At 36.1% G+C, this 15,796-nt stretch overlaps 1 protein-coding gene and 1 long non-coding RNA gene across 5 annotated transcripts in view; one reads left to right on the forward strand and one right to left on the reverse strand.

Moving 5' to 3' along the window:
• The window catches only part of nme9 (NME/NM23 family member 9), a 38,276-nt gene that overhangs the window by 18,146 nt on the left and 4,334 nt on the right, over positions 1-15,796 (forward strand). For 3 of the 4 annotated variants that reach the window (XM_069196714.1, XM_069196716.1, XM_069196713.1), the window contains exons 15-19: positions 1,778-1,922; positions 5,369-5,607; positions 6,352-6,405; positions 7,241-7,318; positions 7,581-7,673. In XM_069196714.1, coding sequence (XP_069052815.1) covers positions 1,778-1,922; positions 5,369-5,607; positions 6,352-6,405; positions 7,241-7,318; positions 7,581-7,673 — 609 coding nt within the window. The remainder of the gene's footprint in view (positions 1-1,777; positions 1,923-5,368; positions 5,608-6,351; positions 6,406-7,240; positions 7,319-7,580; positions 7,674-15,796) is intronic. The other variant, XM_069196717.1, reaches the window with a different exon arrangement.
• Positions 9,955-12,124, reverse strand: LOC107078810 (uncharacterized). The gene is made up of 3 exons (XR_001479784.2): positions 12,037-12,124; positions 11,534-11,632; positions 9,955-10,466 (listed from the first exon to the last, which is right to left on the reverse strand). It is a non-coding gene; the product is annotated as an uncharacterized lncRNA (long non-coding RNA).

A 15,796-nucleotide genomic window follows, 5' to 3' on the forward strand; every position in this document is an offset into this window, starting at 1 on the left:
GACATTAGCAGAAAGCAACATTGGTCAGAAGCATATACTCCTGTTGTATACTAATTGTAATTTGATAAGCAGTGCACAAACTGCTTATCAAACATGGCTGTGCACTTGCAAGTGCAGTGATGCAAAGAACACGGGATATGGACTAACAAGCAGTGGCAAAATACAGTATGATATGGTCAGTTGAATCCTTCACAATGTTCTTGACAGATGAGAACAGATGCAGTGTCAATCTAAAGACATCTCCTGAGTGCTTGGTTCCAAAACTGAAGGTTTCTGGTGCTTCTATAGTGTTGTAGGATGCATTTTTCTAGCATGGTTTGGGTGCAGTCGTTCCGTTAAAAGGCAAGGTCAGTGCTAACCACTACTCTGTGTTGCAGCTTTTTTTCCTGTCAGGATAACAATGCCCCCATCCACAGTGCATATATGGTCATGCAATGGTTTGATGAGCATGATACTGCTGTTATCCATATGTCATGGCCTTCTTAGTCACCACATCTAAACCAATAGATCATTTATGGGATATTCTGGAACAATGCTTGAGACAGCATTTTCTATTTACATTAACTTGGCGTGTGTTGAGTAACTTTCTCATGTAAGAATGGTGTCACATCTGTCTTGCACAATTCCTGCTACTCGTAGACTCTATGCCATGGTTCATACAGACCGTATTGTCTGCACGTAGTGGCCAAACAGCCTATTAAGTGACTGGACATCAGTGTTTCCATTTCTTTGTCTGATTTTCTAAAAGCCAGAATCTTCAAGGTTATGTCTCTCTTTTTTTGGAAAAAGTCTGTTCTACCATTATTTACACCTTATAAAACTATATCTGTAAAAATAATAATAAAGGTAAAATGTTGGCTGTATTGTAGGTCCTATATTTATCACTTTTAAAAATTTAGAAAACTAGTTTATCCAAATGTAGCTCAAAAGACACAAAAAGGGCACAAAAATGATTAAGTTAACATTATTGTTGCAAGTACTAGCAATAAATCCTGACTTTGTAGATTGCTGCACTGCTGTCATCAATCAGAGCTCTGCCTCTCCTGTCTGCCATCAATCCAGATCTCAGTGCTGCTGAATTTCATGTGCATGGTAATTGGTTTATTAGGAACTGTCTTAAAGTTTTGTTGGATAGTGAATCTAATGACCTCCCCTCTGTAAGACTAGGCTACTATTTGAAATACAGTACTTTTCCTCTGGGATGTGTCTGGTAAAGCTGTTAATCTGGCATAGCCTTTGTCTGCTGTGATGATTCCCATACTGCTCACATATAATGTGAGAACTGCATTAAGATACCAGGAGACAGAGCAGGCACCTGTAAGATCAACCATTTCAATCATATGCCTGTTCTCTGGAAGTCAAATGTGGTCTTCAGTTTCCATTCTTTTTTTTCAGAACTGGAAGAATCAACTGACTTGATCAGTGTCCATCATTGTAATTCATATACTGTATGTTTGAATTTTGCCTAGGCTAGAGATGTGCAGTAATGTAATAACCTCAGTTATTCTGTCCTTAGGCATGTAAATTAATAAATAACAATCAATCATGGATTCAGAATTTATGTGAATCATTTTTTAAAATCATTCTAAATCGTGAAGATTCACTTCTAAATTTCATGATCATTTTAAATTGAGCTGGATTAAATTTGACAGTTCTTTGAAGTACATTTTATTTAAAGATCACCTAATTTATTTGTGTGATTGATGAAATCATTAGTTTAAAATTACAATATAACTATGTAACCCCCGATATCTCCTTGGCGTAATTCATTTTCCAGATGAAATCTTAGGAAAAATTCAGGAGGAATGCTTCACAATCTCCCAGATGAAAGAGACCATGTTATCCAAAGAGATGGCTGAGGAGTTCTACAAAGAACACAGAGGCAAGCCTTTCTTTGAGCAGCTGGTTGACTTCATGTGTCGGTGAGTGTTGTAGCTAATGATCATGTTGGGGTTGCTGAACGTGTAAGGTCTTTGAAGACTCAATGCAATATGTGTCTATGGTATGCGCTGTATTTGAGAGTGCCTATACAGTATAATTAGCAATTGAGTTTTAATTTTTGGGTCTTGTGCTTCTAGACTTAAAGACTTCTGTTTTTAGAAAGACCAGAATGAGGTTTTGACCCTAAACTCTCAACAATTAGTTTATTATTTCCAATTTTGCCTTCTCTGGCAAACATCTCACAACAGCCAACAGCAGCTCAATTTGCATCTAATGAGCTCTTTGAAACTTTCCAATTGAGATTTAGACATGGTACTGAAACAGATAGGATACTTTAGTTCATTATTTTCTGATGGCTTCTGACTCTGGATCAAAAAGTATGTCATAGCCTTTCCACTAAAACAGATTTACTTGAATATCAACTGCTGTGGTTTCTGCACTTGACAGGTCCTTTTCTGATCTTAAAATATGGATGAAATTGTCTCCAACTTTGTGATACTGCTGTTTGGATTTTACAAGAATAATTTCAGTTGTGTCACAATTATGCTCAAGAAATGTCAGAAAAGATTTTTTTTTCTACCTGTGTAATAGTGCTTGGTTAGGATCTGTGCTCTGGTAAGTCTTATTTAAATTGCCCTAGCCCCCAGTGAAGCATAATACTATTAAAGTTAATTTAAGGTTCTCCTACTCGAGTGTAAGAAACTAAATAACATAGCTTTAGGTTTTCACAAGTGCTTATTACATGAATATACTGTAACTTAATTTAAGAAGATTCACATCTCTTACTCTGCTGAAGACTATGGGTGACAGAGCTTTCTCTTGACTAGCTTATTGTCCAAGTCCAGGCTGCTGCAACAGTTGCCATTTTTTTTAATTATACACTTGGCAGTTATTATTTTTTTATATTATACCACCTGCTTATCAGAAACCAGATTGTAAGAACCCTACAACCACAACACACCAGAGCTGAATGAAGGGCAGGAAGGAAGGTGTATACAGGGTCCTCCATAAACAGCTCTGCACTGGAGGTTCAGTATCAACTGGAGCAAAGGTGCATCCCTCATCTACAGCACCTCAAGCCTGCAATTCGCTGCAACACATGCAACTTGCATGGGTCATCGTGTAGCAGAGAACTGAGAGAGCTCTAACTGAATAATCCTACCCTACAATAATCCTAACATTATAGTGGCATTCAGCCTGTTGTGGGTACTCCTGAATTGGCAATCCCTAGTACAGTTGTCTAGTGATACACAAACAGTACTTGATGAGCCCATTAAACAGATGGTAACTCATGCACTTTTACAGCATGTTTACAGTAAGGGTGAAAATGTTAAAAAAACATAAAAAGTCTTTCTAGAGTTGTTTTTTATGCAAAATCTTAATTATTTACAAATTTGTTAAGAAATCCAAGTTCTTGGCAAGGTCATCCTGAGCTAAAAGAAATAAATCAATTTATACATTTGTGGGATTACGGAAGCTTATTAGTGTCATGGAGAAAAAAAATTCTCGTTTCTATAAGATTGTATTCCATTTATACAAAAACTTATCTCATTTATATGAGAAAATGATTGCGTTTATATGAGAAAAGTATCTCATTTACACGAGAAAATTATTGTGTTTATACAAGAAAATTGTAAAATTTAAATCCAGTAGTTAATTTGTAAACAATGTTGCCTACTATATCAATACTGTATATTGCATTGTAAATGTAAATGCAATAATATTAATAACAACATTACTTTATTAACCCTTTACAATTTCTTGCATTAGGAATTATCTTTTTTAGCATACCCCAGCTTGCTCTCCATGAGACACACAGACAGGGAGAGAGCCTGGGGTCAGAGCGCAGGGTCTGCCATTGTACAGCCAGCGCCCCTAGAGCAGTTGGGGTTAAGGGCCTTGCTCAGGAGCCCAATGGAGTAGGATTCCTCTGCTGGCTGCGGGATTTGAACTGGCAACCTTCTAGCCACAGGTGCAGATCCTTAGCCACAGAGCCGCCACAGAGCAACCGCTCCGCCCCAGTAATATTGTCCTGTGCAAAGTAGCATTGATAACAGTAGATTACCGTCACATTCCTCTTTTTGGAAAAAACATAATCCAAAGGAGCATGTATTCTTTTGTATACATGAAGCACAGTGTCAGTAAGCATTCCCAGGTTAAACAAGTGTATTTGTTGCTGTTTCTGTGACAAGTAGAAATGACACGGCTTTCCAAACGTACAGTATGTTTTTTTGTGAAGCTGATTGTCAAGTCATCGGAAATGTATTCCGTTCAATGTTTAAAGAGTCTGCAAAAACCCATCTACAGTACATGTTTCTGCAGCTTCACATCAAGAAAAACACGTTTGGAATGCCCTGGTATTTCTACTTGTCACAGAAACGGCATAAACAATACCCTCTTAACTTGTGATTGCTTACTGACACAGTATACAAAACTGACATGAAAACAAAAGACAGAACCCGTTCTCCTTTAGATTATTTATTTCCCAAAAAGAGGAGTGTGACGATATTCTATTGTTCTTACTGCTCTTAAAGTCACTCTTACTATGCATGGGGCAATATTATTCATTGTTCACAAATTAACTGTTGGGTTTAAATGCAATAATTTTCTCCTATAAAAAAGATACTTTTCTCATATGAACGCAATTTGAATAAACAAGGCTTTTAGTCTCCGTGGTACTAATAAGCTTCAGTATAGGATCTATATTTGTCTTGTGCATAAAATTTCCATTCACAGTGAAGATTGTTATATAAGTTTGGCACAATATACTGTGGAAGTTTGGCATTTTCATTTAAAGTTCTGTCTTCTAATGGCTTTCTTTAATTGGAACTGCCAACCAAGATTAAATGAATTTCTGCTTGAAGAGATAGCTATTGTAATTAATACCAGCACCTTTAAAGATATAGCGCACCATATAAAATCCAGTCTGCTGCAGGACAACAATGTGTAACACACAAGAGTTTTGGAAAACATTTTTTCATCTGTCGAATCTTGTCTCAAGCTTGTTAAAAACAGGGCAATGAAATTTATACCACTGTGCTATTAAAATATTACATCTTATGCATAATATTTTCTGCTTCTTTTCTTTGATGAATGATGTTATCATGTGGGCTTGTTACAATTCTTTGGTCATTCAGTCATTTGAAAGTGATAAACTATACTACATATATCTTTAAATTTAAATTGAAAGGCCACTTGGCACAAAATGTATTCAATTTATTACAACCCAAATATTCTATAGCTGTTTATTTTATAGCTAAATATTCTATAACTTTTATCATGTCAATTCACCTGTACAAAAAATAATAATGTGCAGTACAAAGTGAACATAGTGAGAACAGAAGCATGTTGCAATAAGGCACTCACTTAAGAGCATAAAACTAGGTTTGGTTTTTCCAAAAAGTCTTCTGTTGTGTGTGCACCCCAGAGGTCCATGCTTGGTGATGATTCTGAGCAAAGAGAATGCAGTGGAGGAATGGAGGGCCATGATGGGTCCCACAGACCCGAGGGAAGCCCAGCAGACAGCACCGAACTCACTGAGGGCTCGCTTTGCCAAAGACATACTGCAGAACTCTGTCCATGGCTCCTCCAACCAGAAACATGCAAATGAAAAGATAAACTTCTTCTTTGGCGACATCACAGAGGAGCTGGACAGACCCCTCCAAGGTAGTTCCAATGGATACTATCCATGTTTCCTTTCAGTCTCGTAAATACAATCCTAATATTTAATGTACATAGCAATTAAACTGCATTTTAAAATGTAGCACTACAGGCAGTATACAGGCATTTTTTCTGCAAATTTAAGACTTATTCCTAACATTTCTGGATTTTATTAGAAACAAGAATGTGCTAAAAATGGAGAAATATGCTAACAAGTTCTAAAGTCTGTTTAGAAATGCCAATTATTTTTTGTAATAGCCACCTAATTTAGAATAGCCAGTAGTGTTCTCAACTCACACATAAGAGTCAAACTTTCTAATACATCACAGGTTATAAAGCTCTGTAACATACAATTACCAAGGAAGCTGCAGGGCTCACTTATCTCACCCTGCCTTCGCCAGTAAGCAGCCAATTGTGCACCATTGCTTTAAGAAACCTGGGCACAGTCTGCTAATGACATTATCCAGGTTTGTAACCTGTGATCATAGAGCTGAACATGCGCTTGAGTGAATGCCTTTACTTGTTGAGCAGGTTAGAAGCCTCCTGTATATTAATCTTGTCTGATCTGTAGTTTAGCATTTCCTCACTGTAAATCCTCACCTACTATGTATTGACATGTCCACCTGACTTTACTTTTCTTATTCAGTCCACATTAAGAGAAAATGCTATTACCAATTATATTCAACCATTTTTTAGGTTAGGTGGCACTGGCAGATTCTGTTTTCTCCTTTTGTCGTTATTTCTTTCCAGGCAAAGAACCTGAACTTGAGAGAGTGGATCATTTGGAAAAAGCCCTATGGAATGGTAATCTAAACCTAAGGATAGTGTAATATTTTTTATATCCTACTTTGGAATAACAAAAGATGAAGGACAACTGAGCACACATTAAATACAATTATGTCTACATGAACTAGTCAAAATTAATGCAAGACTTCATCTGCACATTCTTGAATCATCTTTGGAACCAACTTTTGAGTGAATGTTCATTGCAGTTCAGAAGTAAAAGAATTTTAAGCAAGAATGTTTAGGTAAAGTAGGCTTATATACTTGAAATTGGTGAAGCTGAAACCATTTTCTAAGGATCTGCCTAGACAGCTATAGTGAACAGGGGAATGGACCCTGTGCAGGTACCAACAGACAGATTTCTAAACACACACCAAAATACTAAATCTTTACTCAAAGTCCAGAAACAGGCCAAATTCAGGAACCAAGAAGGCATTCCAAAGAGAAACAAAACACAAGAAGGAAAAGGAAACTAGGAGTAACTCGTAGAAAATAATGAGAAAAAAATAACAAGAAAATAAACAAGGACTAAAATAGAACAGGAGTAAGATAAGACAGGACACAAGGTTCTCGAAAAACCAGGTAAGTGAGATCCCAAGCTCTAACCACAGCACTGAAGGGAATGAGAACATAGTTTATATAGAGCTGAGGGAGGGAGGCATGGAGCCTGAGGTACACTGGTCAGCTCATGATTGGTTACAGGCGTCTGCATGGTCTGCACCTCTGCTGCGCTGCACAGCCTTGCCAGTAGCCAGTTCTTGAGGTCTCTCTGACGGATAGAAGATGGAATCATAACACATTTAAGCTTTGTCAAGATTAACTGTTTTAGGTTACATTTCTGTTTTGTTATTTGAAGGTGCAGAGGACAGAGATGAACCAATGCCCACAGAGGATAAAGAGCAGCCTCAGGACACCATGAGCCACAGTGAAGAAGGTCAGAACAGTGGTTCTCTAAATAATCTTTTTTCAGCCAAATGTATGCATTGTCAATCTTTGAAAGAATTGACATATGTTGTATTTTAATCAATATAATCAACCTTTAATTAAATTTTTATTCAAGTCCTTGCTGTTTTCCATTCTGTCTCATACTGCTTTTCATACAGGGTGGTAATCAATATTATAATTATAACCATAAAATTAAAACATAATCGATAATGACTGGTCATTTTGATATCATTACCCTGCTTGACTGATAGGAGCAGAGACTACAGAGCAAACACATATTCCTACCGAGAAGGATGCAAAAGATGAGGAGGCACTGGTTCCTCCTGTCACTGACACTGAGAATGGTAAGAAATTTTATTAGAATATGATTTTTTTTACATTACAGCAGTATCAGTGGTTGTGATCGAGGGTAATTTTCTTGATGTTAGCCCTTCAGCGTAATTAGCACATGTAAATATGGTATTTACAGTATCTACAAAATGTTAGGGCAACATTTTATCTCACTATTTCTACAGTAAATTTTCGCAACTTAGTTCCAACTAACAACAGCTATCTCTAGACCATGAAAATATACAGTGTTTAGCTGGGTAGATTTTATTGAATGGAACACAATCAAGCATTATATAATAAAAGTTCAAATATTAACATCAACCACTCAATATCATTGATAGTATTAAGATCCTGTGCTGTTTCTGCTGTTTTATTGGAGCTCACTACTGAATTATTATAAATATAACATTGCCTGAAGATTGGAGTTTTGATTGTCTAATAAATTCAAAATTTATTAAAACTTATCAGAAAAGGACACTCCCCCTCCCCCCCCCAATAAACCTCTCTATTCTCTTTCTATTCTAAAAACAAACAGGAAATGTTAGAAATTAACACCAGAGTTAATATCCCTAGCTTTACCAACAGTGCCTCAGGGATCTTTAATGACCAGGCACTCAGGACTGCTGTCATTGTGAGATGCTTAACATCTTGTTCAAAGCATTGCACCTCTTATTGCATGGTATATCTGGTCACCATATGGGTTTATAGTTTGGAAGCTCTGGTACAAAGGTAAGAATGTCATCTACTGGTCCACCAACACCAATTACAACAGTAGCTTAGTTTTTGTATAGGTCCATCATTCCAGACCAGTAATGCTTAGCTTTTGGGAGCTGACAAGATCAGGTTAGAAAGTGTTAATGGCTATTTTTATACTGCTAATAAATTATATATATATACGTGGTTAATGCTTTAATGTTTCATGATATATTGCCCAGTAGCCCTTTAAAAAAACTATGCAAGTAACCCTTCTGCCATTGCATGAATGCTGACATTTCAAATCAAGCTCACACCAAATCTCTTTTTATATTATAGGTACAAAACAATCTTAACAATAAGATCCTAAAACACCACAACCTTCATACTGAAACTGTGCTGTTAAAGCGATATTTTAATCATCCAGACACTTTTTTGAATGCATTATTCTGCTTTTGATAAGTTAGTTTTAGGAAATCCAAGGTCCCAACCCACACAGAGACATTTCAGATTTTTTTTTACTACCAATGGGAATTTTAAGTATTAAGTTTAAATCATTATATGCCAGTCTTTGATGATTTTGCCCCTGAAATGACTATATCTGTATTCAAAGTACATTAAAAGAGCTATAATCAGAATGAATAAGCAGAATAATCTTATGATGACCAGCTGATGAATGTACTTTAATTACAAATGTATTTTGAAATGTGAATGCCACTCTTGAGATTGACAGCTTGAGCCTGTCTTTGAAAGAAAAGGGAGCAAATCAGCCAAATATTCTCTTACATTTTTAATAACCTCCAGCTCTGGGAAACATTTTAATAGTTCCTTTTGTCATTTAAAGTTGTCAATATTAAACACTTAATGGAAAATATTTGAGGGTTCTTTTTATTAAAGGTAAAATCAGTACTGAACTTAAAAATTTAGTTTTATGCACAGTATTTTAACAAGGAAATGCAGATATATTGCTGATCATAAGTACAGTATGACAAGACAACTTCAGTACTATAATTATATTATATTCCTCAAATATTGCTTCACTGTACATTATTTTGGATATAATAGGAACTGACATTATTTTGGTCTCAATGTAAAACAAAATTTTATAAGTATATCAGAATTCACTTACATACAGTAGAGCTGATTCTATAAACAAGGTTTAATTTTATTATGCAGTCACATTCTTTATATATCAAAGCATGGAATTGGAACAAAAATTTAACAAAGTAATTGAACTAAGTGAAACAATCTAGTAAAGGCTGAAACATTTTTAGCTTTACCGCAGTATATGGTGGAACCAAAAATCCTATTGTCCTATAATTGAAATCTTGCCACCCTCTGTAATGGAATCAAAAAGGCTGTGTTACACTGTTTATGGATTGGCAAGTGCCACTTACTGAATTATTTCCTTTCACTTGAATTCAATGAGAATGCTGAAAATCTTTCAACTCTTGAAAATCATAAATATACAATTACATAAATGAGAATAAAAAATGCAAAAAAGTTTAGTATGTTTTAGAACTTGGTAATTAGATTCTACTCCCAAAAAACTACTAAAGAAATATGGTAAATACAGTAATGGGCAATCCAACACTCACAAAATAATATTAAAACAGTTTTAATATGGTAACTATCTAAATACTTTATTTTTTTCATTTGTACAACCAGGTTCTCAGTAACTCAGGTTACCATCTAATGTTTTGCCTTCTTTGATTTGATAGGGTAGGTAGGTGGGGTCTTCCCTTTAGTGCTTTTAACTGCCTCCTTTCCCAGCTTAGTGCTTTTAGTCTTCTTGTATGCACTCTTTTTGAGTCCCTGCGCCACATATCTGCGTTCCTCAATGATGGCCTCTTGCTTTTCAAAAGGCAAACGGCTCTGCACCTGAACTCTGTTACTCTTAGACAGAATCCTGTAGCCCTCACAGAAGCACCAGCTGATGATTATTCCCAATGTCACTGTGATAACCAGGGTACAGAATATAAAGACAACAATAAATCCGCCAATACTCCATACATCTTGGAATCCTTCATCTGATAGTTTTGCGAAGAGACGGTTGTACAGGTATTTGATTTCTGTTGGTAGCATTGCTGAGTTGATGTCTTTTCTTCATATGTCTAATGAAACAACAATAGTTTTTCATTGAAGTAGCACAATTAGTGATGGCTTATCTGAAGGTACTACAGAAAAAGCATCAAACATAAAAAAATCTATGTCATTTGGAAGAATTTACAAATCCTGGTTATATAGGTTTTAAAGTAGGAAAATCTGGTTTAATTGGCTTAGGGTCCATACATTTTCACCATGATCACCAAAATCATAATAATTTTGAAACGTCAGTTTGGTGTTTTCTATTTTACAATTAAATTTTCCATGTGTTTTATATTAAAGTGCATTTGAAGTGTAATAGGCATTTGATAATTAATAATGTATTGTACTTGATGCCTTTCTCTAAGCTTACTTACATTTGAAACAACTACTGAAATGTAAAAATTAACACAGAACACAAAATTTAAAGTGGTATAATACACAAATTCATATTTCAACAAAATATAATAAAGTGAAACAATACAAGATACAGAAATAACAGCAGATCTAGGTTTTACTGAACAAAATTAACAAGTAGGAAAATACAAGTGTAAAACTTAGAGCTAATTGCATTTCGTGAACCAAATTTTTGCCATTTCCCTGAGATCTTCCAAGGTACTTCATGTGAGTTCAGAAGCAGCTCCTTGTGCCAGTATTTTAATAGTTTACTGGAAATGGTAAGATATTGTGGTTAGATGGCTACGCTTTCAAAACCATTAAACATAATTACTTAGGTATTTTGTCATTTATTCTTTAATCTCTTACTGTATATAAATTGTAAAAGTAATCCAAAATATTATTATTATTATTATTATTATTATTATTATTATTATTATTATTATTATTATTATTATTACAAGAAGAGCAGGCACATAAATATATATTAAATATCCCAGCTGCCTTTCAAAGGGTGCTGGAGATCAAATTTGCAGTTTCGGTAGTCTGATGTTGGTCTTAAATGTGACTGACATTTTATGTGCAAAGGTGACACAAAAAAAATGTCGGGCATACTTAAGATATTTATTAACGGGTTAACGAGTAATACAATCTTATTATATTCCTTTTTACATGATTGCTATTGCATGGTTACACTTACTTGATTTTTGCAGTAATTTTGCAGTAATGGTTAATTTCTCAATTTGTCAAGGGCGAGCCTGCTGAATTTTATCAGACATGTCAGCGTAGATACCTAAATCTGACAAAATATTATTTTTTTAGTAAGGGTAGGCACAACAGCTCAAATTTGAATGTTCGCAATACGTACTTTTTCAAGCAAAGCTATTTTCTAATTAGAATTTATATAGTTGAATTGTATACAGCTGTTCAGACAATGTTATTATCAATAAAACTGTCTTTTAAAAAATGAATTTAAAATGGTAAATAGTTTTAAAAGTTGATATTGTTTAATCTTAAGAACATAATATAGAAATAATTTCGGTTGTTAAATACGGGTGAAGCAATGACTACGTACAGTACGTGAATTAGAAAATATTCGTAATAAAACAGAGAATGAGCGTATTCCAGCCAAACACAACTTTAAGTTAGATAACTAATTTCGCACAATTTGATATGCAGGCAAAACACTTATCCAAAATGTACCTCGCAGCGTCTTAGTTAGACCCCCGACAAAACCGGTCACTGTTTGAATGTCATTTTTCGAACCCTCACGTGCCACCGCGAGTCCTCTGTGGTATCCGTGACAACAGGCGCATACTGTAATTCGAGCGCCCGCTGGAAAAGACTGGTCACGCGGTGTGACGAGTTGAATTCAAGATTTCTTTATTTTTCTAATGGTGGACAGGCTCGTCTAAAACTTGTGTCTCCAACCTTGACATGCAACAGTCATTAATTTTCATGAGTCTTGAGCGAAATATTAAATATAATAATTTTGAAACGTCAGTTTGGTGTTTTCTATTTTACAATTAAATTTTATTTCCATACTGTATATTACGTATACATAAGATCAGAATTTGTATGAATTACATACAAAGATAAAAAAACATAAACTCATCAATATAATATACAGAAATAAACATTTTTATTGCATTTTTATTGAAGCAGCCTTTCTTAATAAAAAGAACAATGAATTTGATTTACTTTTGAAAAAAGATCCTCTCTATTCAAAAGTAAGGAATATTTGCAGAATTTCCTAAGCTTTTAATCTATGGTTTCAAAATGTCTTCTTGTACTTCCTTCCATCCATCGGGAGCCCTGGGATCAATTCTGGACCTTGGATGCTATGCGCGTGGAGTTTGTATGTTCTCTCTGTGTTCACATGGGTTTTCATTGGGTGTTTCAGTTTCTTCCCACATTCCATTGATAGGGCTTGTGGAAAACCAGACCCTGGTGTACATGTGTGTGTCTGTGTTTGTGTCTGTGTCTGTGTCTGTGTGTGGCCTCTGTTGCACTGCTGTCCTGTGCAGGCTGAAAGTATACCAGGGTATGGTTTCAGAGGTGTTGATAAGCTTGTGATTTTTATTATCTGCTAGGCCCTGTAAGGCAATCGCAGTATAGTTTTATATAATCAAAAATTGGAAAGTTTATTCTTGACCCCAAGGGGGTCAATCAAACTGATTATACTGTATACAGGGGACAGCCACTACCAGTTATATTGCTCCCTGTAAGTCTTGGACAGAGTATAGACTGATTCACTGAAAATACATGTTTTGTGTGAATTATTTTGTTACTGCAATATCAAAAATAAAAAGGGTATTGCCAGTAAGTAATTAATGACTATGAATAGAATACAAAAATAGGAGAAAGCCATGCCATGTCTTCTATCATTGTGTGAAGCTTTCTGTTGAATGCCAAACCTTTATAGTATAGTTACAGTGTGTGGATAATCTAGAATGTCTATGAGGTATTCCCATATAAATCAAATCTTGAAGTCTGTGAAAGAGCAGGCATTTTTCAAGCAGACAATAAGATAAAGGAGCGACAGGGTTAAACGAGACAGCATTCACAAAACAAAGCAGAGAAATAAAAAAAAACGTTTTTCAAAGCCAGTCTCCCACAGACCTTTCATGCTGTTTTCGGTAGTGATCTTAATAAAGGTTGCTTTCATTTCCACAGACATTTTTGGGTTTAATCTATCCCAGTAGCTTAAAGGGAGCAAAATCTTGAAATTAAAAAGATTCAAACAAGAAAGCACATTCATATTTATTAGAGATGCTAGCCTGAAGAGAACTGGCAAATTGAATTGAGACGTTCAGTGTCAGTGTTAAAACTGTTACAAGTTGTGGCAGCATGTGAAGAAGAATACAACTGGACCTCAAGGTTTCAGTGGCATAGTTTCAGGGAGGTTCTGTGCACTGCACAAATTAATTGATATAAAGATGACTTTGTCAGCATTGATTTTATACCCCATCAGATCACCAAAATCATTAAAAATAGTAAGCAAACAACTCCGAAGTTGAGCTATCTACATAACCAGGTATACCTCATTTCACCCTCATTTTAATGCCCTGTGTATGTTTATTATCATATAAAATTATTACCTTACCACAAATGGATGCTTTTAACTGAGGTTTCGGAGGGATAACAACAAGCCAATCTTGCCCAGCTGTTTTATACTGCAGTCATTACTGTGATTCATCATTCATCATCATTGCAACCATTCTTTTGATATATATATAACTTTTGTGCATTTTTTGTACTTATTACATGGACTGTGATTCAAAGAACAAGTGGGAAAGAAAAAACAGGATGGAACAAAAAAAAGAACAATACACTTCTGGTTTTGTATTTGCCTCACATTTTTTTTTTGCATTCAGTATGTTCGCGCAGCAAGCAGGAAAGGCAGTACTAGACAGAACAAATGAGAACACGCTTCTTCTGACACATTCACATCACTTTTTATTGCATTAATTCTATACGTGGACTATGCTCCAGACAAGCTGGAAAGCTAAAGCAAAAGAAATATTCTTTTTGTTTCATGTTGGTCTTGCTTTTCAAACTCGATATTGGACCCTGTGTTCAGTGCTCTTTTCCCGGTGTCCAACTCGGGCCTGGGTTTCCCCTCTCTGTCCCTGATATTTCTGAAGCTAACCCCATTCTTTTATATTAAACCATAAGGGAATGTATTTGTCGTACATTGATTCATTATATGGTGCACTTTTTAAGAACAAATTCCCAAAGTATACCAGGGTATGCCTGTAACAATTATCTGCATACAGAGTAATATAAAACTGAGAATTGGTAAGAGTAATTGTTAGTAATACTTGGTATTCGTGACATGTTTTCCTAGATATTGCAAAAAAGGCAGAACACCTATTGCCTGACAAGTCTATTTCTGAGGATATTCCCACTCAAGTTGAACAAAAGCCTTCCCTGCATTTAATGGACGAAAAGTACAGGGGGAGACAATGTCTGTAGCAGAATGTATAATGTGGAGAACATGGCAAATGTTATCTGACGCATGATGCCCTTTGATGAAGATTTTCTGAGTGTAGCAAAGGGTAGCACACTGGCACAGTGGTTAGCATTGCTGCTGTGCAGCTCTGGATTCAGTTCTGGACCTGCATAGAGTTTATATGTCCTTCCTGTGTTCACTTGGGTTTCCTATAGATGCTCCCACATTCCAAAAACATACTGGTAGATTAACTGGCTTCTGGGAAAATTGGCCTTGGTGTGAGAGTGTGTGTGTCTGTGTCTGTGTGTGCTGCAATGGTCTGGTGTCTCATCCAGGGGGAACCCTCTGGCTCTGGTTTTCTGGCTCCCCTGTGGCTCTGAAGTCACATACAGACTGGATCCCAGTAATCCACAACCAAAGAGAAATTCAGTAACATATTCTTCTGAAATGAATGAACTTGGCGTGCCTCCTTTCGTGACAGTGAACAATGGAAAGAAACTCCATTTAGTCCCATGATAGTCATTAGCATCATCTTCTGAACTGACAATCCCAAACAATGTGGTTCATTATGTTCCCCCTACCCTGTCTCTCCACAACCAATACAGGGTAGGGGGAGGAAGAAGATGCCTGAGCCTTCCCTTTCATCTGTTAGTCAGCCCCTGTGTCCAGTGGTGCAATCTGTGTTTGCACCCAAATCCTCCTTATATAGCTTATATAGTCCGTTCATGGACAGAGCTCAGGACTCAAATAAGGGGCAGTAGTGTTCTGGAGCTTACAGGGGGTCTAGGCGGGACTAACGATTGGGGGCTAATTAATGAACTGACCGCATGCTGTTGACCAGGTGTAGTGATGCATTGTCTCTCCTTCCTTTGTTCTAGTGCTTCCTCCCTGTATCCACCACCCGGTTATCTTAAAGCCTGTTCTGCAACCTTACTGACTTTGTTGTTATTAATGGGTATCTAGTCAAACACATAATTCTGGGCAGTGCAGTTCAACCTTTGTTAATCG

Source organism: Lepisosteus oculatus, chromosome 12 (assembly GCF_040954835.1).
Source record: "Lepisosteus oculatus isolate fLepOcu1 chromosome 12, fLepOcu1.hap2, whole genome shotgun sequence".
Taxonomy (NCBI): domain Eukaryota; kingdom Metazoa; phylum Chordata; class Actinopteri; order Semionotiformes; family Lepisosteidae; genus Lepisosteus; species Lepisosteus oculatus.